This window comes from Eschrichtius robustus, chromosome 18 (genome assembly GCF_028021215.1).
Source record: "Eschrichtius robustus isolate mEscRob2 chromosome 18, mEscRob2.pri, whole genome shotgun sequence".
Lineage (NCBI taxonomy): Eukaryota > Metazoa > Chordata > Mammalia > Artiodactyla > Eschrichtiidae > Eschrichtius > Eschrichtius robustus.
Genome location: NC_090841.1, coordinates 28,180,839 through 28,204,649, shown reverse-complemented (window position 1 = coordinate 28,204,649; position 23,811 = coordinate 28,180,839). Strand labels below are relative to the sequence as shown.

Below are 23,811 nucleotides of genomic sequence, written 5' to 3'. Positions count from 1 at the left end.
TTCTGACAGTATTTTCAGATAAGGGGAATGTGTGTTAAACTCTGCTCAGAAGCCTCAAATCTTTAGGCTCATTCAAAATACGGATTGTCCATATGAAATAGGATGATTATATTGAAATTGGGCAGAAATATTAATGAAAATCTATGGAGAGGGCTAACATTCAACTGCTTTCAGAGATTCAGCACTAAACTATGATTTATTAATCACATATTCATGGAAATAGTTTATTACACTCTTCTAGTCCTTCCCTTCTAAAACTGATATTCACCAGTGCCAGGTAAAAAGATTAGCTTTCAGAAAAAAATGTATAAGACAAGTGGAGTATGAGGGGGTAAGAGAATATATAAAGATAAAAGACATAATGCATAGATGATTTTAGCAGAGGTTGCAAATTAAAGATGTGGAACAGCCTTTACGCTCAGAATTTCACTTTGTCTTTGGCAACTTTATCACCTTAGTTATTACGCAAAATTCTTTTCTGTTTCCCTGGTCGATCCCTCCCCTGTTGCCCAAGATGGATATTGTAAATCCATCCCCCTATAATCCAATCTCCTATTTCACCACCCTCCCCCATTTTCAGTAGATGTCTTCATCTACAAATTCACAAAGACTTGAACTGTCTTAATTAAATGCCACAATGTTATACAACAGCTGAATCTATAATCATTCTTTCATCCTTCTTTCCTCAAAGGAAATTGTATTTCTCTTGACTTATAGGTTTGATCCCACCTCTTTCCATTGCTTCATTCATTATCTATTTTTTATTCATATCTTTCTACCTCCTGGCTCCTTTTCTCTGTTCCTTTGATGATCCATTCTATTTTTATTTTTTCCTATCTCATAGCTTATTTCCATTAATATTTGTTTCTTTAAATCATATATATATATATGTGTGTGTGTGTATATATATATATATATATATATATATAATGCCTTGCCTTGCTTCTTCCTTATTTCCCTCCTGTTACTGCAACTTCTTTTTTCTCCATCACCTCCCCATCCCCTTACTCTTTTGTAGTTAAACTTCAAGGAAAGCCTTCTTTCACTTCCTAACAATCACTTTACATCTCACTGTCCTGCCATCTAATACTCCAACTAATCCATTAAAACTATTTCCACAGTGGATTCTTTTCAAGATATATATATATCCTCTGTTTTCTCCTTCAAAATGGTATCTTTTCTTTGCTTTCAGATATTACATATTCATTTTTTTTCTTCTTCTATGGCAGGATTTTTCTACTTCAGCACAATTGACATTTTGGACTAGATCATGCTTTGTTGTGTGGTGTTGTCCTGAGCACCGTAGGATGTTGAACAGCATCCTTGGCCCATCCTGGGCCTCTACAGACTAGATGCCAGTGGCACACTTAACCAGCACCCCTCAGTTGTGACAATAAAAAATGACTCCAGATATTGACAAATATCCCCTTGAGGGCAAGATTGGCAATAAGGACCCTGGTTGAGAACCAGGTCTATAGTGACATATTCTCTGTTTCTCTTTCTTCACTTACCAATTAAATGTGGATGTTCCTTAGGTTCTACTCTAACATTACAACAATTTCACATTTATCTAATTTTTTGTGGCTTACTGATACATATTTACACCTTGAGTTCTCTATATTCTTACCTACAGGACATCTCAAAAGTACCTTACACTCAGAATTTATGAAACTGAACACATCATTTCTCACATCCACTTCCCTCAACCTGAATAGTTACCTGTCTTTTCTGGGTGAAACAAATATCTATCCAATTTCCAAGGCAGAAATATGGGTGTCATCCCTGATTCCTTCCTCACTCAGATACCACATATCCAATCAACAAAATCTCAAAATGTGTATTTCATTTGCATGGCTACATTCTTATTTCAGAAGGTCATCATTTCTAATAAACATTACTGCAGTATATTTTGTCTGCTCCCAGAGATGGATACCTCCAGTGTATTTACCACACTGCAGGGAGAATGTTCTTTCTAGAATGAAAACCTCATCTTGGAGTTCCTCTGTTTAAAGCACCTATGGGTTCCTGTTACACTAAGGAAAAAAATACCACAAACTTCTTAATGTTCTTACATGCTTCTTAATAATCTGACTCCTGCTGTATTACCTAATCCCATCTTGTTTTTCTTATCCATTCTGAATTATTTCCAATTTTCTAGAATGTATCATTTCAACCTATTTCTAGACATTTGCATACACTACCTTTTATCTCCTTGGGACACTTGTATTTTATGACTTGCAGCAGCTTTAACTGCACTCATCAATCAGTTTTTAGCTGATGCATATTTATAAAGCTTCCCTTAGTCTTTATGAGCCACCTATTTTCAATGTTTTCCTGAAACACTGTATACAAACACATTGTCACACTTTATTGAGATTATATGTTTGTTTATTGTTGTTCTCAGTGGGACATAAAGTGGCCTGTACCTAAAGGCACTGATTTAGTTACTATTCTATCCATAGTGAGTAGTACAGTCCCTGGCAAATATTGTCCATTATATATCTGTTGGATGGACAGTAAATTTGTGACTGAACTAAACTTTGTCCCATTCATAACATTTCAGTTGTTTTACTAAATCCCACTACCACTTTTAATAGTTGATCTATTTACTCCTTTCCGTGATTTTTTAGATTAATTGTATTATTCATTCATTCAGTGAGCATTAGTTTATCACTACAGTGATGTGTGTCATGCTAAGCTCTGGCAGTACAATGAAACCTCTACTGGTAGGGAAGATGGACAAATAAATGATACCAGTAGAATGTCAAAGTGCCACAAGATGACAAGGACAAGATCTATAAAATCTGTAACAGCAGCAGCTGAGATATTTGGGAATTGAGGTTGGAGAGAAAAGTGGACAAGTGGCATGAGAATACTTCCGGATGAAAGAGAACAATAGATTGAGACATGATTGTTAGGTGGGAGTTATCCAAGTAACAAGAAAGGGAGGAGGAAGAGTCTTTCAGACAGTACTAAAACACAATATCAATCATTATTCTCCGATCTACCATGTATTTTGTTTTCACCACTGTGGGTATGGGCCCTTGAGAAAGTACCATGTGGTTCTATGACTGTGGTAGGGCTTCACTGGGGCTAGAGTAAGGTAAGACCTGTCAGGTGCCACACCTGCAGGTGCAGGCTCTAACAGGTAATGCTACTCAAGTTCTGATTTAAGAAAGATGGAGATAATAGAAAATGGTTCAGCACAGATAGTGAAACTCTAGAAATCTGATGTCTTAACAGGTACTTGGTCAAGTTCTGTCTAGAGATAGACAGAAAAAGAAGAAACAGAAACAGAAATAAAACAGAAAATGCAATACAACCAGGAGTAAAAATTTGAACAATACCACAAGTACATGGCCAGGAAGCAAAAGCTGGATTTTCAGTTTAATAGGAACAACCAATTGTATAATATAGAAAAGAGGTACATTTCTAAAGGAACTCCAGATATAGAAAGGTTATGGTCAAAATAGTCAAGAATGACTATAGAGAAATTTTTCATGGAAGGGCGGTGAAACATTTCTCATGGTGACCTTCCATCTCTTTAGGTGATGAAGCTGGACAGTTGATAGCTAACTTAGCACCAATTCTTCTTCAGTTTTTTATGCAGCATGGCACAGTGTGTGACCTTGGGAAGTTAATTAACTAATCTCTGCCTCAGTTTCTTCATCTGTAGAATGTGGATAAGCCTATGTCACTGAGATGATGTCAGTATTAATCATTAATATTAAGTTTTGGATATTACTATTCAATTACATGAATTGTCCAATCTCAATAAGTATGAAATATGATATGAAAAATGATCCACAGTGAGTTCTAAAATTATAATGAGGTCTTCACCAAATTTAAAAAAAATGATCCACAGTGAGTTCTAAAATTATAATGAGGTCTTCACCAAATTTAAAAATATGCTAAAACTCTTTCCTGGAAGTTGGTCTTTATTTATCTTTTAGGTATAGCTAAAATAAAAATTGTTAGAAATGGGAAATATAGTATCTGGGTAGCTAAAATAGTTGTAGCAATCTTAGATCACAGGACAATAGGAAGAGTCTATATATTTCAAGGATTTCATAGTAATCTTATGATGAGCACTATTAAACATGTCACAACCTATATAAACATACATATTCTCTTTTGGAACTAATTTGTTGAAATAAATCTATTGGCCATGAAAAAATAATAACCAAAATGTTAGTACTTCATTAGCAAAAATTGAAGATCTTTTGTTAAACAGTCTCCTTTGGTTCATCCTATATCTAATACATTTTTCATGTTTCATAAATACAAGTGAAAGACATATCTGTGATGTAGTAAGCCAACTGAAGATTTCTAGAAGTGGATTGTTTTGCATTCCATTTTTTTAAATGGGATGATGATGGCCTTAACATCCCCTCTTCTTGATTAAACTTTACACAAGCTTCTTCTTGACTTAGGCCCCTGATCTCCCTTTTCTTAGAGCATTTACTTTCAAAAATTGCAACTAAATTCTTTCTCTTCTCCCTTTAGATGTAAATTTTCTCCTAGCTTTTTGCGAATTTACAACCCAGGAATGTTTTTCTCAAAGAACTGGGAGACATCCCTTTGACATGTAATCACTGTAGGAGTAAGTACCCCTCTCTCACACTCTCTGTGGAAGGGTAGGCACCTAATTTAATAAGCCACAATCAACAAACACAGATGGCCTAATCATATTTATCAACCTCTCCCACTCAAGCCCTTCAATACTTTTCCACTAGCTAAAAAATCCTCTCCCTCTGCCCTCATTACCTTTTGTTTCAGGGGGGCTGAATGCAATCTCTCTCTCCCCTATTACAATAGTCCTGAAAGTCTTCCTTTCCAGTTTAACTCCGTCTGTTGAAAATTTTCTTTGACAACTGAAAATCATAAATTGTTGACACAAAGATAATTCCACAAAAGTCAGTATTAGAAAAAAAAGATGGGATATGTTATTTAAAGTTTCATTTTCTACATTAAGCATTTGGGTTATGAATTAAATAGAACCATCTTCAAAATTTATTCTTGTATATATCAAAATAATTGCGTATTAAGTTTTGAATTCTTAGAAAATGCTTAAGTTCAAAGAAAATCATAACTTTTGGTCTCTTTTTCTATCTCTTAAAATATGCTCATTTGTGGTATTATTTGAACTATCAGGAAGTAAATTCTAAAACTGATTTCTTATCCTGCTTCCAAGCAATTGATGTTCTATTCAGGAAGGTAGGATTATCTGTTTAAAAATGCATTAACTTTCACATAACCTCAATAAGTTTACCAAAATTCATTTTAAATTTATATTAGTGCTGTGAAAGCTTTGAAATTGCTGTCTAACAAATTATTCACAGAGGTATTCAAAATGGCTCACTTCTGTGTTTCAATCCTACAGGGTTGTTACTGGTAAGCTTATATGTAGTTGAAACTTTGATTAGATTTCCATCTGCCAATTAAATAAATTTTAAAAATTTGGCTTTAATAAATTAAAATAAAATTTTAACCTACCATCAGAAATTAACATAGTGTAGGGAAATATGTATTGGGCCATTTTAGTAGCTTGTACACAATTCTAGACTTAGGTTTCTAAGCCACAAGAATATGAGCTAACCATCTATACTTTAGAGGACAGCTTGTCCAACAAAAGCAAAACAAGCCTTGTTCCTACTTCTTCACTGTCCTACCAAAATTTTCTGTAAATAATTATCTAAATGTCAATTGTAGGTCATTTATATATTAAAATATCTTCATGTATGTATAATTTGTGGCCTAGAGTATACATTTTCCTATAAATTGCCAAAAGTAGCTGATTTGTGGGTCATAAGGAATATTAGAGCACCATTAAAGTAGTGTTTTCTCAGTAACTGTGCATTGCAAAGTGCATTATTCCTATATATAATTGTTTTCAGAAAATATAAAAAGTTCTACAAATCTCCACATTAAAAATAAAAATCATGAAGAAATAATGTAAAAGGAATGTAATAATAATAAAAGAATATTTTACCTTGATTTACTAGTTAAATGGATAAAACTTGAATATTACCAGATGAATGTGCTCCTGAGACTTATTTGAAAAGGTGAACATTTTTTAAATTAACCATATTTGAAAAGAAATAAGGTAGTGCTCTGCATAAAGTCAGTCATTATGAAAGCTTTGAAAAGGAGAGAACACTTTTAGTAAAGGAAAGTATCACTACATAAATTATTTGGTTTGAGTTAAATATGAAGACTAAGTGGATAGTGATGCATGTAGGTTTAAAATCCATGGCATATGTTTATATAGAATGATGGAATGATGACTTAGGAGTATAGGTGGTATTAAGTGTTTCAGTTGACACAGGAACAATGCATATAGGCAGTATGACATTGCAAAATTCAAAGAAGCAAACAAATAAAAAAGACACATTGAATCTTAAACTACATTGATGGAGAATTAAAGAGTTACAGTCCCAACATTCCTTTTCGTTGGACTATTCTGATGATTGTGGTAATTTCACGTGGTCATAAATGCAACATTTCCAGGGTGATTATGAGTCTTGAAAGCACATAATACTGCTCTTTCCTAATAATTTAAATGTGTATCTTTAGACTAAACCTAAAGAAACAAGAGAGAGTTTAGAGTAGAAAACAGTCTTGGATAGGGTTGTCAGATGAAATATAGAATTCCAAGTTCAATTTGAATTTTAGAAAAACAGTAAATAATTTGGAAGTATAAGCATGCCTGACACTGCATGGGAAAAATGCATGGAGCATACTTATGGTAAAAAGTTATTTGTTGTTTATTTGAAATTCACATTTAGTTGGGTGTCTTTTATTTATTTATTTTGCTAGAGCTGGTGTATATTTTGAAAGACCTTTATGTGGGAAAATGGGTTTGATTTATTTGATATACTTTCAGTAAGTAGAATAACAGCAGGAAATTATAGGGAGTATAATTAGGCTAAAAAATCACTAAAATACACTAGGTTCACAAAACTGGGAAACAAACAAAACACAACAAACAAGCAAACAATAACAAAACAGAGATTTCAACTTTGGAAATGTTCAAGCAGTGATTGTCAGTGAGGTCACAGAAAAGATTCTCTTTCAGATGCAACATTGACTCAGATGATGACTCCAGAGGCTCTTATGATTCAAAGATTCTATAAGTAAATTTTGGAATGTATCAGATTTGATAATTAACCCTATTTCTTAACCTTATTTAGGGAGTGGTCACACTTCCTATTCAAATCATTTTCAAAAAATTACACATGATATCCTATGACTCTCACCATTATTAGAGTAAGTGAAATAATTCTGTGTGAAAATAGGAATAATGTTCACTGTGGAATTCAAATGTTGTATCATTTACTTAGTAAACTTTCATTTCTAAAAATTGTCCCCAACCTTTTAAAAACAATGATTAAACATTTGATTTCCCATTTGAAAAACTGTTCTACACTAAGGTCCTTAAGAAATGTTTCAAATTATTTTTTTTCAGGATATTCATAAATTCCATTCTTGAGGATTATTTGTTTACTTTTCCAAATAGCCTTTGATTTACTAAGATAAACATAAACTAATGATATATTTTACATAAAATTAAAAAATAGAGTTGTAAAATCAAAATCATATAATTTTTAAATCCAGTCCCATAATCATCAAGCTAAGTGATTTGAGTGGCATCTTATTTTCTAGGGAAAAATGAAAGTGTTAAATTATTTTAAGTATTGAAGAATGGATTTTGTTATAAGACTATGTGTTTTTCTGAAATGAGAGTCCAGATTGAAGAGAGCCTAACTTAACTAGTAACCAAGTATATATAAAATGAATAACTGTAGGAATAAGTTATTTAGAACTTAGAAAGAATGATTAAATATGTATGTCATATTTAGATGACAAGTGTTTGTGGAGATTGAAGGGGATGGTGTCTTAAATCTTAATACCATTTTGTTTTTTCATTGCACTGGGTAATTGTGTCCCACTTCAATTATATTGAGTATTATTTCACAATATGTATGATAGCACTTTAAACCTGAAAAGCACTTCACAATCATTGCTAATGAAAACTATTTATTAAAATTATTTTTTCTTCAGTTGTCATATTGAGTTTAAAAAAGCTTGAAATTTCTTATGACAGAAAGAAACAAACCAAAAAAGGAACTTAACAGCAGAGATGCCAATACTTAAGAACAAAACTGTATCTTCCAACAAAAAACAACAAATAAAAATTTTACTGAATAAAATTAGTTCAGATCAAGAAGTATTTACTGAATTCCTGTACATGTTAGAGGACGTGAAAGACTGGTGATAAAGATACAGACATAAAAAGGCATGCTTCTTGTTGTCTAGCAACAGATGATGTAGTTAAGGAGATAGAAAAGGAGTCCAAAGTACTATAGGAAAAAAGAGATGGACTTGATCAATTTGCATTTGGAGCACTGGGGAACATTCTTAGATGAAGTCTCATCTGAAGGGTAACTTGGATGAAAAGATATTTTCAACAAATAGAGACAAAGAGAAGTGTTTTAATAAAAGGCAAAAATATGAGAGTGTGGCTGAAACATAGGCACATCGTTGTATAAGGAGGTTAAGTGAGTGTCTTGTATATTCTCAGTGGGTAAAGAAATCATTTACAGAGACAGAGGGAGCAGCACTTGTGTCTAAATAACTACACTACTTGGGATTACAGCCTTTTCCATGAGTTTTCTGCTATACTGGGCCAGAATTATAGTGAAGGTATTGAAAGAGAGCCTGACTGTACTGGGAGAAATTTCCACCAATCAGAAGACCAAAGTGCACTAAAAAGCAAATAGTATGAGTCTCAGCACATTGTAGGTAGCCAGCAATTACTCTATCATAGACAAGGGGAAAAATTAAAGCCAATGAGAAATGTGTGATAAATGTAACTAAAAATATCAAGACTCTAACTTGAAATAAGTTATTCCTTTGAATATGGAGCAGTTATATTGTTACATTCATGATCAAAATGACAGATGCAGAAAAATACTGGTTATCTCAGATATCAAATATCACTTCAGGGATCTATTTTACACTTCTTTTCACTCTGACCAAGTATAAACAAATACTTTTTAGAATTATTAAAGTGAATTTTATTTGACATATAATTTTGGATACATTACTGATATGAATTCCATGAAACACTAGTCTCGTGATATGGTTTATGAACAATATTTTGTAAGGTCAAATAACTTGTGATTATTAAGTTCAAATAGGGCTTACAGAACAGCTATAAACACTGTCAATTTAAGGAGTCTCAGAAATTTACAATAAAAGAAAACCCTTCTTATTTTAATTTAACACTTCCTAAACATATGTAAACAGTAAATCTCATTTTAAAAATAACTAACTTTTATTAATACTCATGGAACTACTGGTCCTCTCAACATAATTTGTGACACACTGGTAAATTGAATTCAGGTTCTTCAATCTAATGCTTATGAAACTAAAGATTGTAGGTTTCAGTTATACTGTTTATATAGAAAATATGTCCACAATTAAAAATAAACCAAAAAAAATAGCCACTCGTAGAAAACAAAATCAACAAATACGTCTCCTGAAAAGATAATAGATCCCAAACAGTCATTTGCATGGTTGTTACTTTTCAAAACGTAGAAGATTTTTTGTCTAGGTCATTTCAACTTCCCAACTTGTGGCTCTGTCCATGTTTTGAATTGCATCCTAATCAGAGAGGAAAAGGTGGAAAGAAAAAAGAAGAGAAAGAGAATGAGAGAGAGGAAGAAGGAAGAAGGAAGGAAGGAAGGAAGGAAGGAAGGAAGGAAGGAAGGAAGGAAGGAGGGAAGGAAACAAAAGAAAGAAAGGCTAAAAGCTTGAAATATAAGGCAATGGGAAGAGTAATCAGACACTGATATGACATTTTCCTGAAAGTGGGAGAGTGGATCAATTTACTCATCCAGCCTTCACTGGGGAACTTGTGATGGTCTATTACTCAGAGTGAGAAGGAGAAAAAAGGTATTGATCTGGGAGAGGGGAAAGTAAAGTGAAGAGCAAAAACAGTTGTTTCGATTCCTGAGCAAATGCTTGGGAACTATCTTTTATTTCATTATTAGAGGCTCTAAAGGAATACAATATTTATATGAAGCATTAATTGGTGAAAAAAACCTTAAAAACTTAAAATAATGCCCTGCTTTTAAAAACAGCTATGTAAATTTTGCAAATGGTTTAAATATAACTCAACTGCAGCTATAAAGGGAAAACATTTTAAATAGTGTAATCCTCAGCCAAACCCGAACAATTTTCTGAATTAGATAGAAAGGAATTTGTATCCAAGGACAGAGAGAGAGAGTGTAGCAGAGAGTGGACAAATACCACTAATGACCAGAAGGGATTGACTGTGCTTTATTCATACCAAGCAGAATGAAAAATCAATTCAACGTTTCACCAGAAAGCACAGGAGCTTTTTTCATGCAGTAGCAAAGTAATCAGAAATGTGGGTTCCCAGGAGCATTTAGTCATCACAGATCTATAGACTGTGCAAACAATTGTAAAACGTGGAAGGAGAAGAGAACTGAGAGAATTACAAAAGCAGTGAAAATAGTAAAAGGTATATCACAGAAGGGGTCTTATGCTGATTGCTAAAATTTACCCCAATAATTGCAGTGCCAGTGCAACACATTTGAAACTTCAAAACTTATCAAATGGTTTTGTTGAATTTTATTTATTTTTTTATACAGCAGGCTCTTATTAGTTATCTATTTTATACATATTAGTGTATATATGTCAATCCCAATATCCCAATTCATCCCCACCACCATCACCTGCCCCACCCCCACCCCCACGGTTTTCCTCCCTTGGTGTCCATATGTTTGTTCTGTACATCTGTGTCTCTATTTCTGCCCTGAAAACCGGTTCATCTGTACCAACAAATGGCTTTGTTGAGAAAGCAAATAGCAACTATTTTCTCTTAAATTAATTGCAAGAGGCCAAGAGGAAAATGTAGTACAGGTAACAAGACTGAGAATTGTAGACTGTTGAAGCTAGAAGTAACCTTAAAGACAAATATTAACAAGTGGCCTGAGAGTTGAGACTTCTCTAATAAGCCTGAACTAAATAAATTAAACATGGGCTCAAACTTAGGTAATTCACTTTATCCCACGCACTGCAGTAGTCTATAAAAAGAGACATTCAAATGAGATGAATTCCAAATTTCACTTCTCAAAAACTTTCTGCACTGAAGGTTCAAACCTGTTGCTCCCTTGTTTTACCCTGAGATCCATGGATTTCTTACTTATTTATTGAATGCCTATTATGTGTGAGGAATTGTGCTTGATTTGGGGGACAATGAAGAGTCCAGGCCCTCATGAAGCTCAAAGTCTATTTTTAATCTCCATACTGACAGTTGCATATTTGCCCTATTTCCATTTCTTCTTGGTATTGAAATTGATCCCTACAGAATATGATAATTTATATATTGTTTTGTTGTGTTTAATCCACTGTTATTTATAGATTGACTTATTCCTCCTGCCCCCGGAAATAGTAGCAACTAAGCAAATAGTATTGGTTATCTTTATATCATATCTGAGCACACTGAAACTTAACAATGAGGTGTGTTGAAAATACCGAGTACCAGAAGTGATACTGTTACACCACAGGGATTAAAAATACATGTTTTGGAGTCACAGAGTATTGAAAGAGAACATTGATTCTACCTTTTTAATAATAACTGCTAAACATTTATTGAGTGCTTCCTCAATAATATGAAAATTATTTTGGTTATCTACTACTACCTAATAAACAATCTTGAAACTTAATGGCTTGAAGCAACAACATTCATTTTATTCACTGATCTGTAATTTGGGCAATGCTCCACAGGGCCAGCATGTCCTTCTTTCATTCAGCAATATCTAGGGGCATTCAAAATCTGGGGTCTAGAATCATCTGAAAGTTTGTTCACTTATATGCCTGGAGGTTGATGCTGCCTGTCATCTGGATCTGTAGCCATTGGAAGGAACACATTCACATGGTGTGGGCTTTCTCATGACATAGAGGCTGGGTTCCACATATCCCGAGTGAGGGATTCAGTCAGAAGCCATATCAGCTTTTATGACTGGAATCAGAAGTCAGGTAGCATCACTCCCAATGTAGTCTATTGGTCAGTGCACTCACAAAGGCTGCTCAATTTCCGGTGAAGGGGGAATAGAATGCCCATGTTGATGAAAGAGTGACAGGTTCTGGAAGAATACAAGAACCAGAAATGTTCAGTGTCTTCTTTTGGAAAATACAATCTGCCACAATCCTATGTCCCATTACTATAAAATGAAAAATGAAATTCCCCACTTGCCCAAATCCTCCCCAAAGTCTCATCGCATTATGCATTAGGCACAAACTTTATCCCTTTCAATACAAGTTGGTGGCATTTCTGCCAATAAAGTTTTCTTAGAATTTTGTGAGTTTCCTATGACTTGTATTGGAGTTCACTCCATTAGACAAAAGCCTTCCCCATAAATCTCTTGTCTAAGGAGATTGCTAAAGACCCTGTAATGAGAATTTTATGGGTAAATCTGTATATGTACAATCAGATTTTATTTTCAATTGTTAACCTTTAAAAGTAAACTCTGGACAATATAATATCACCAGATTTAAGAATAAAACTGTTGAGGATAATGTTTTTCAGTTATACATGTGAAATATGTGATAATGATAAATTATTCCTCTCAGTATGATTCATGCTGTTGACAGGGAATCGATACTCAAAAATGGAAAAAAAAAATTTAATTAATCTGTGACTGTACACATTTTGCTGTATATATCCAAACAGTACTTCAAGAATATTAGTTGGGCTCATGAATATTAAGTATTCTCATGGTTTAGTATGGACATATGTTCTCTATATCTTCTGTTTCCCCCTCTGGATTTGTCCTCCATAATTGTCAACCCTGCTTTGTGGCCAGGGAAGCTGATTTAAATGAACTGGACTCGTCCTCCTGCTCCTGATTCTACTAAAATATAACAAAGGCACCAGTGAGAGATAGGTTAGAGAGTAGAGTCATGTATCTGTTTTCTCTGCAGCCTCCCTTCCAGGTCTCTCTAAACTGACTATACATTTAACAACACCTCTCAACATCTTTCAAGGGCCCTCTCCATACACTACTTTCTTGAGATTTTGGTAATTTGTCCATCCCTTGGGTTCTTCTGTCCTGTCAATGTTTTTGGCTCTTAATATCAATAGAGGACTTTACAAAACTCTGTTGTATATGAGGATAACTAAGGGATACAATTTCCAATGTAATGTGGGAAACAGGCAGTTAAATAATTAGCAATAAAAGAAGCCAAAAAATCCTTCTAAGGACACAAGCAAGAATTTGGGTGGAAATCATTTTTAACTGGATCTTAAAGAATAGGTAGGATTTTAAATGTACTTAAAATAGTTGGTTGTATTTCCTAAATTTTTATAACAGCATTACATGGTAAAATATAAAATCATATATATCTGATAATATAATTTCAATGAATTTTGAAGAAGAACATTCTAGGTAGGAGAAGTACTAAATTGAAAAAGAAATTAGCATGTTCTGAAATGTGATTGTGAAACAGGGTGAAATGTGAAATTTTGTGGAACATAGATTGGGCATGATAAAAATAAAGGAGGACAGCTTCATGATGCACTTTCATTTTTTAGGTCATAATTTATTGTCACCTGTTCCATGACGGCTTTTCTAACCATTTCATCTAAATTCTGTTTTCCCATCTTTAAGACTTTCTTTTCCCCTTTCCTGTTCAGTATTTTTATGTAGCATTTATTGTAATCTAACCTACACTATATTTAACTTATTTATTTTATTTATTGCCTACCTCCCTCTCTACTACTGTTTAAGATATAGAACCTATGACAAAATACTTTCTGTTGATTTGTGTAATTTTGTATCCCCATTGTTTAAAAAAAAATAGTTTTAGACACCAAGTGGTCACTCTGTTGCTATATAAGTTAATTAATGGAAAACTTGTATTTTTTTACTGCATTGTCTATATATACAAAATTAATTTCTAGGTTGTGCTGAAAAAAAAAAAAACACTAAGTATTTCTCATTGATTCCCTCTCTAATGAGTGTGTAAATCACTTCTTTTAATTATTTTCTTCCCTTCTTTGTTTTTAAAATTGATTATTGAAACTTTGGAACTTGTCCTATTGCTAGACTCATAATGTTATAACCATAGATTTTGAGAGTCTAATGATTAGTAGGATAGTACGTTTGTTAATTCAAATGTGTTCTTTCCTTCTGATGATCTTAGATTTTCCCCATCTCTACTAATGACTCACTTGTTCTGATTTTTAAAAATAATTTGTTACTTTCTTAAAACATCTTAACAGTGTCCTGTCATAGAAATTTGTAGTCTAGCAAACATCATTCTCACAAGGATCTTTCCTCTTGTAAATTCATCATCTTAAACAATACTTAGGATTAGTTTTGGATGAGATACTTGATCCTTTAGCACTAATTTGTATATTACTCACTACTTTGATCCTAATTCTCCATTGTCACGTATTATTTGTTTCTCTAATAAGAAGCATATTGTCAATCAAGCCATCTTGGCTTAAGTGAGAGGCCTTCTCTGACTATTTAAGTTCTCTGACTATCCTATCTGTCATATCCTGACATTCCATATTGCCCTTCTGTAAGAGAGAAGAACAAACCTGACTCCATATTGAAGGTAACTTCTTCGGGACACTAGTCCACCTCTTCCCAGTCTGCTGGCTTTCCAAATAAAGTCATTATTCCTTGACCCAACAACTCATCTCTCAATTTATTGGCCTGTCCTGTGGTGAGTGGTATGAACTTGGGCTTGGTAACACTTCTCTTCTTCACTATTTTTCCATGTCATCCATCAATGCGACTATATTTTACCTGTGCATGCAATTCTAGTTCAGCTGTTTATTTTCCCTAGCACTTTGAAAACATCTCTCTGTTTTTCTTACCATCTATTGATGTTCATAAGAAATTGGCTGTCAGATCATTTTTCCTTTGTAGATTATCTATCTTTTCATTATGGTAGTTTTATAGTATTGTCCTTGATATGTCTATGATTTTTTGTTTGTTTTCTAGAATAAAATCTTTATTCTCCTACTTTCTTTTTGGAATTAGCTTCTATTATAATAATTTATGCCTACCTTTAATTCTGAAAAAGCATCAGACATTACATCTATTAATATTTTCCTCTGATAACCTATCAGTTTTCCTCTCCTTAAATATCTACTTGATCTATGTTGGCTCCTCACATTACTTTACAATTCTCTTAGTTACATTTTCATAATTTTGTTAATCTCTTTTTTTTTCTATTTATGCCATAATCTGGTGAATTTCTCAGTATAACCTTCTAACTTACTGATTATTTGAATATATCAAGTCTAAAGCTTTAATTTCAGACTATATTTTTATTTCCAAGATTTATAGTTTTTTGTTAATATTCACTTAAAAATATACATATATATATTCATGTATACATATATATGTGTGTATATATATATGTGTGTATATATATGTGTGTGTGTGTGTGTATATATATTTATATATATATATATATATATATATATATATATATATATATATACTATGTTTAGTGAGTTCTTGATTATGTCCAGACTGGAGTTTAAACTTCAATAGCTATATTTTTCATTTCCAAGATTTCTATTTTTTTCATATTTGTCTTTCTTGTTTAATGTCTTCAGATTATGTTTACTAATTTCTTTTATTTTTGAGTATCAGCATTTCATTTATATCTTTGAAGCATTACATACATTAATTTTTAAGTGTTAGAGATGCCACCATTATTTTCATTTCATTTAAAGAAAGTAATTTTAAAATCATGCTTTTATTATCTCCATTAAAACATACAATCTGTTATAATATGTTAGTTTTTTTCACATATATGGAATTTTGCTTTGCAAGATCATTTTAAGCATCAGATTTTGACTTTTAAGTTTTCCTCTGTCCCTTTGTGCTCTCCCTTTCTTGTTTAGTGGTTTTGTGATTGTTCTCCAGAGTCCCCAATCCTGAATCTTGTTATGTTTTCATTTTCAGGGGCTCCCAACTCACAGACATCTGGAATGGAGACATTCCAGACATGTCCATGACACTAACGTCCAGTGGAAGCTTGACTCAGGGCTTCATTAGAAGGCACCTTGTGTTTTCTTCCCACTAAGCACACAGCTGCTGATAAACTGTAGTTCCAAGAAAAGGCGTACACCAACTTATTTCAAACTTTTTTTTATAAATAGTAAGTCCCACATCAGCAAAAAACCAGGCTCTAGTTTATCATCTTGTGTAGAAAGCATAAAGCAAATTTCCCAAGCTGCCTTGGCCTTTTCCAACTTGGAAATCAGTGAACTGTTCATGACAACTGTGCTCACTCTTTTGTTTCTGTTTCATATATGGTCATTAGAAATATTTACTGCGTTAAGCATGTTTATATTATTTGAATATTCTCTCTTTGTAGTCTTAGTGGTATGCATCTGAACAAAGACAAAAGAGTGTGGTCCTCAAACAATTTAAACAGAACCTGTCTTGATCATAATGCATCCCTTAACACATTTTAGTATTATATTTTTAAAAATCAACATTATAATAACAGTAAGTCAGTAAGACAATTATTCATTGTTTATACTATAATGGAGGCAAAGGCCAAGTCAAGTAGAAATATAGACAATGAAACGCTTACATCTACTTAGTATAAACTCCTTAATTATGTTCCTCTCTTAAAAATAGAAAGAATTTTTGGCATGAAGTATTAGTAGGAATTTGCCAAATGAATAGTCAACAGCAGTGGATCTAAGGGGAAAAAATTAGCATGTGCAGAAGAGTAGAGCTGTGAGAAACTACAGCCATGGTGGCCTAAGACTCACACCCTAATGGCCAGTAAGTTTAAAGAAAATGAGAATTTCTTCTCCAATAGATCTGGCACGTTAGTCATATTGAAGATTGCATTTGCCTTTGTTTTGTTTATGTGAACATCTGTGAATCAGCTACTGGGATTAGTGTTTATTATTTAGCCGGGGACAAAAGTACACATCTATGATATAGAGATGGGAACCAATCCCCACTCAATTCATACAAATGGGAAACGAGGTTTTTTTTTTCTTTTTTATTAGAAAGGAGAACAGATGGAGATGCCGCAAATACAGCAAATATTTATTAAGAAAGTTGTTAAATGTGGCTGTAAACATATATTGATTACATAAAAATTAATACTACTTATTCTCAAAAGGAGACTAAAAATGAGATTCTGTGTACATAATCACATACTTATGACATACACACATGTTTTTCCATCTGCAGATATATAGAATTGTCTTTCCAAACACCATGTTTCTGAACCACTCTTTTATGTTGTTTAATATAAGTTGTGTATTTATCCGTTCATAAATTCCTAATTTCCACATTAAACTTCTTGAGGAAATCCTTGCTTTATTCAGTTTTCTAGGTACTTACAACATATATGTCCCATAAATACTAGATAAGTTGCTGCTTAATAGTGTTAATATTCACATATATTCCTAAATAAACATGTATCTAAATAAATGTTTGTATATATACACATAAACACACACACACATGCATACCCATATGCTAACCTATTTCCAGCTATTGCTGAAATAGAGCTTTCCAAAATGATGAGTATTTTGCATCGGCTGTTTCAGTTAATAACACTTTAAAGGCATTTATTTCAGGAAAAAGACACTAATTATAAGGATATTTAATGACCTAATTAAGAGCCCATTTTAGTAACTGTAATATTAAAATTGGAGTGAATATTCAAGTAAGTTTAAGGACATGATTTTATTTTATGATGTATTACTTTAATATGTACCTTTGCTTCTATATTTTGTAAATGTTCTCCAAACACATCAATCCTGTATTCTTGACCTCCCTCCCAACTCTGTTGACCCAAATCTCTGGGATTTCTACTTCAATTAATTTTTTTTTTTTTTTAAGTTAACCTCTTCAGAGATCGCTCCATGCATCTTCTTACGTTAAGTAATCCTGGTTTCCTTTGAGACTATCTTATATGGGCACTGCTTATCTTCTGCTTTTCTTGAAAAATAAAGAAGTGCTGTCAATTTTCTTCTCTATCCACTGTCCCTTGAAAAATATTTTTTTAGCTTCACGCAAAAAGACTTTGTCCCTTCGAGGTTAATTACACCTAATAATATTACCATTGTCCTACTGTCATTTTTTTATTGTTACTAACTTATCCCCCATCACTTATGTTTTTTAGGAATTTAATTATAATTATCTTTACCTTAACTTTTGTGATCATCCTTCTTATCCCCTGTTAAACCCATTCTTCCTTTTTCCTCAACACAATCCATGGTAGCGTTGAAGGAAGGTCCCCAAAGTTTCATGTATGCCTAGCTCAATACTGCCCGTGGCAAGACAGTAGGATATCTTCTGCATATATGTAAGGAGCTCTGTGTCTTTATATAAAGTCTTCTCCTGGTCTCAACAATATCCACAGCAGAATATGTGAGGGGTCCAAGAATTTAGGTTTCACTAGACAAACTAATTATCCCCCACCATGAATATCTCCCAACATTGGATTTGGGGAGGGGGAAGCTGAAATAATTTTGTATTATTGAGTAGACCATCTATCTTTACCATCCCATCTGGCCCATACATACGGAATATCTACCTCATTATTATAAGATAGGCTATAATTTGAGTTATCTTCTTCCCCTGATAGAACAGTAAAACTGATTCTATCATGCTGTAGTGTTTGGTATATAAGTCAATATGAAGAATCCAAAGTTCTCACGTCATCCTTCATCACCCAGATTACAATCCCCTATGGTTTAGTTCATAATTTCCTTGATCTTTTGTGTCTCTAGAACTTAATCTTTGTCATCAGCAAACTCTCTCATGTTCTGAACTTCTTTTCTCAGTGCTCTGGAGATAGTGATTCCCATACAGCTCTATCAGTTGATGCCTTTTTTTTTTTTTTTTTTTCTCTCTCCCTCCTTTGTTGCACAAAGGCATGAGAGTAAGGTAGGTTTTCTACCTGTATATAATACTATTTCTATGTTATTATGACTCCAATCTTAATTGAAAAATTAAAACAAAAATAATAAAAACAACTCAGCTTCTTTGAAATCTTAATATCCTACAAGCCACTAGCTTTCACACTGCAGTAATAAACCATACTTCCAATCACTCCCTCCCTCACTTTAGTATCTGTCTTGTTTATTGTCTCTATCTTTGTACCTTTCTTCTACTACTCTTCCTATCCATTTACATTTCTCTCAGTGTCCATATAGATGATTCATCCAACAACATGACCTCTTAGTTTTGTATTCTTCTTACTTTCAACAGTTTTGTTTTCATCTCCACCTCAGTCATTTTCTACCACACACACACAGCTTAGAACCTGCATTAACAGCAGTGGTACTTTTTCCAGCATAATGATTTTAAGAATTTCACCCCTGCCACAATCTGTCACCATCCATCCCTCACTCTCACACTTCTCCATTCCCACCCATAGCCCAGTTGTGGGTCTTGATACCTTTCTGTTCCATTTTCTAGCAAATAGGCAGGAAGAATAAAAAGAGTCATTGGTTTGATTGTTGGAAGTGAGGAAGGTCTGGGAATGTTGCTGCCCACACAGTCAATATGAATAACATATGATACTTGTAATCAAGGTTTTCTAATGTGTTGGTAGAACTGTCAGCCAGAAAAACAAGTATAAATCAAGACCAAACAATGTTAAATATCTAAATCATGTAAAAATTAGTTTAACTGCCTGTAGAAAAAAAAATATATTGTGACTTCAACAACATAGATATTTATTCTTTCACAAATAAAGAAATCTGAAGAAATACAGGTCATGGCTGGTAAAATAGATTCACAGCCACCAGTTACCCAAGCTCCATCTTTGTTCCATGATTTTTAGCTGGCATTTTTATCTTAAATTGCGACATGGTCCAAGATCCTATAGAACTCTAGCCATCCTATCTTAGTCCCAAACAAGAGGAAGGGTCAAAGATATTTTCCCCAGTTAGAAAATTATATGGACAAGTGTCCAAAGTAGTCAAGAAATCTTTCATTTTGTGATTTTATGATTATTTCCTCAAATCTAACCAAAGCTGGCTTCTCTAAAATAGGATAATTTAAAGATCATCATGTCTACTTATGGATCATTCAAAATGATCTGGGTATATAACAGTAACTTCCCTTTAGGTTTATATTTTCTTTATTATAGTGTAGTTTCCTTTTAATACATGATCTAGCAATGCTATTTACCTACCTAATCATCCTAGCACCTTTGGTGTATATTACCAGTGAAAACTTAAAGAACTAGTGAGCTATACCTATATAGTTTTATGTTATATTTAATGATGCGTAAAATCACTTAAGGTCTCAACCTTTTCATATGTAGGCAGATTCAATTGTGTTTTGATCCTGAATTAATTAAATGCAATTAAAATATTCTGAGACATACTGTAGACATATTAGCTTATATCTTAAATGACGTCATACATTTAGGAAATATTTCTAAAAGAAGATAGAAACTAAGTCTACACATTAATACAGAATCCAAACTTTAAGTTCTACTGAAAATAAACAAATCAAACACAGATAAACAAAAATTTCAATTAAAATAGAAAATATAATCTGATTAACTTGAAGCCGTCACTCAATAAATTCTTAAAATTTTGAATCTTACAGGGACTGGCTATAATTCATTAGACTTTTATACATGGTTAAAGTTTTGAAACAAACATTGCATTCTGGTATAAATTTATTTGGAAGAAAATTCTAGGTTTGTCTCTCAAATAAATCCCAGTAAAAACTGTTCTACTATTTCTCTTGGGAATTTATGTTTTGAAACATTATGATTTGCTTTGATGGTGCCATGGACGTGTATATTGGAAACAGATATGTTGGGATTTTCTTTAAGTTTCATGATATAAGTTTTTTACCAAGTGATATAAATTTTGAATATAATATTATTCTGTTATACTTTTAACATTTGTCATATGCATTTGAAAACAAACAGGTAAATAATCATTGACAGCCAACAAAGTTAAAGATTTTTACATGTTTTGCTGTTGAAAGAATCCGGAGAAAAAAATTATAACTAGGCATTCAGAAAACCTTTTGAAGTGCTCTGAAGTATAACAATAAATGATTTTGCTTAAGTTCAAAACAGTATTATTTAAACGGTCTGTAATTAATCTAATCCATGACATTAATTGTCAAATGTACTTCATAATGGGATAGCTGTCATGGCTTAATTATTATGCTTTACGTAATACTCTCTCCTTCACGTATTAACTCCAGTGGATTTAATAAGACAAAAAAAGATACTGCAAAGCATAAATGATCAAACCATCATCACATTTTCTTTCCTTGAATACTTTCTCTTAAGAATCAGTGATTCCATAAAATACGGCCCATCAGAGCTTTGAAGGAAAAGCGTCTCTGAAAGCTACCCTTCCAAACTTGTGTATGTGCCTCGTCTTTTATTTTCTTTTTATCTTCTTGTCCTTCCCATCAGGTCTCAGGTCTCTCCTTCCACTGATTCTCCAGGTTCTTCCCCAGTGGCTTCCTACCTGGGCTTCACACTTTTTCTTGTTCCACATCTTACCTGTCCTCCAATTCCTCTATAAAATCACCAGAGACCTTAAAGATAATGGAGCTAATCTAACAAGCTAATATAAAATGTTAATAAATTATATGGGTTTGCGATTTTTACTTTGATGCTGGGATAGCTACCATTTAATAGAAAACATCAGGTAAGACAAATAGAGAAAAAAAGACATTTTAGGGCATTGCAGTCACACTTAAACCACAAATGCACTGGCTTATCTCATTAGAGTCTTAAGCTGATGTAGTCAAAAATTTGGAAGCTATGTTTTCAAAGTTAATCAGTTAATACCCTAACATAGAGAACATTTTTTTCTGAAGTTCTATGATTTCCTATTTTGTGGATCATAATGAGTAAATTATGCCACATTGTCTAAGTTTATAGAAAATAAGGAGAGGAAGGCTACACTGAGAACTTTGAATGTTTGTAACTGGGCAAAAACAATGTACACAATATCTGACTTTTTAAATGATGCAGTAATAGAAAATATAACTGAAGCTACTTCTTTCACAAGGCAGCTATTTCAAGGTTATCTCTAGAGCCTCCCTATCCAAAATAATCCCATATAACTGTTTAGTCTCATGGACATGTAGAATAAGGTGTGCCTATCTACATAAGAGGCATAAATGTCATGGTTGATTCAACCTTATCTAAGAAGTAATCAAGTGATTTTTTTTTTCTTCTAAGTAATAATAAATACTCCCTCTGGTAGGCTGCCTTGCATTAAAAAATTCCTGAGAATAGGTACTTTTATGTGTAATGATACAGGAAGCAGCAGGAAGATGTCACATGTCTTACGAATAAAAGTGATAATGCTGGTAGACCAAAGTAAAATTGGAAGATACACATTATATTCAGAATAACTTTGTCTCATTTCTAAATGGCCAGCCCTAGTCTCAGTGTGTGCACTGTTTATTGACTTGGAAAAACCCTGGATTGACACGGAGCTTTAATAGATGTGGAAGTGGCTTTCTAAGTGTGCCTGCTGCATTCCGGTCAGGAGATGTCAATACTTAACTAGCTCGGGGTTTGAGAAAAAAACTTAACCTTACCACATGCCATTACAGTTAGTTAATTGCTGTGACCTCTATCGTAGATTGTGATCATCGTTGATATTTTCTGTTTAGAAAATAAAGAAATGACTAATGAATGATATTTTTATGAATGGTCAGGAGAAAGCCATGGCTTAAATCCAGAAGACCATCATTTTTTGAAGTTGTACTTTGACAGGCAGGCTGTGGAAATGATTTTCTTAGGCTCCCTTCTGACCAATTCATAGAACAACTGTGATCAATCACAATTGTTTTATGGAATTGAGTTACTGGTACCATGTCACAACAAACTGATTAAGTTCTCCCAGAAGAAATCATCAACTTTATTGGGACTAATGGTATATAAGATCTTAAGTTAGAAAGTTGTTTTCATTCACCCTTCAAGGAAAAGTCTTGCTTTTGAAAACTCAGCAAAACTGATTTAATATTTTCAGAATAAACCTTATCCAAATGGTTCATGACACCATTTTTCACATTTCAGGATATCAAAGGATATTATTGTCTTCTTAATATAATAGTGACAATCTCCCTTTCAGAATATTTCACTAATTAACCCATCTTGCTACAAAGTATGTTATTGGCTCCCTTTTTTCACATGTTTACTTCTTCTATTTTAGTATACTTAATGTAACTGTTTGCCCCGATCTTTGTTTTTTCTTGATTATGTGACTTGAAAATCATGTATATGGTTTCAACACATGAACATAAGCATGATTGATTTTTGATGCCTCATGATAGTCAATAAATTTTATTTAATGAGTTCTTGATATACAAATAACCCCACAGTGGGATTGAGTCAGATTTTACCAACCGCTGTAATAAAGAGACAATCAGGGATGTACCATGCAAGGTATGACTAGCAGATTTGTTATTTTTTTTCACCATTATGGGTATTTATAAATGGTCTGAAATAGCTAGTCCATTTTCCTATTCTATACACTTCCTTGTTCAGGATAAATGTTAAAGAAACCATCTGAGTCCTAGAATCTAAACTAGTTTGTGAAAATTATTCATTATACATTAAAAATTGTTGCCTCCTTAATATTAAAATTTTAATTTTCATAGTTCTTTAGGAAAAACAAAGCTCAAATATAAAGTCCCCACATACTCGATATTCTAAAAATGGCTAACAGTGTACTTTTAAGCAAAAATGATCAACTTCATGTTTAAAAAA

General features: G+C 33.1%; 1 protein-coding gene across 1 annotated transcript in view; it reads right to left on the bottom strand.

Moving 5' to 3' along the window:
- LOC137751846 (transformer-2 protein homolog beta-like) overlaps positions 1–19,915 on the bottom strand; it is a 141,280-nt gene extending 121,365 nt beyond the window's left edge. Inside the window, 1 exon segment of the mRNA XM_068526517.1 lies at positions 19,857–19,915. Coding sequence (XP_068382618.1) covers positions 19,857–19,915 — 59 coding nt within the window.
- Between the last annotated feature and the right edge of the window lie 3,896 nt (positions 19,916–23,811).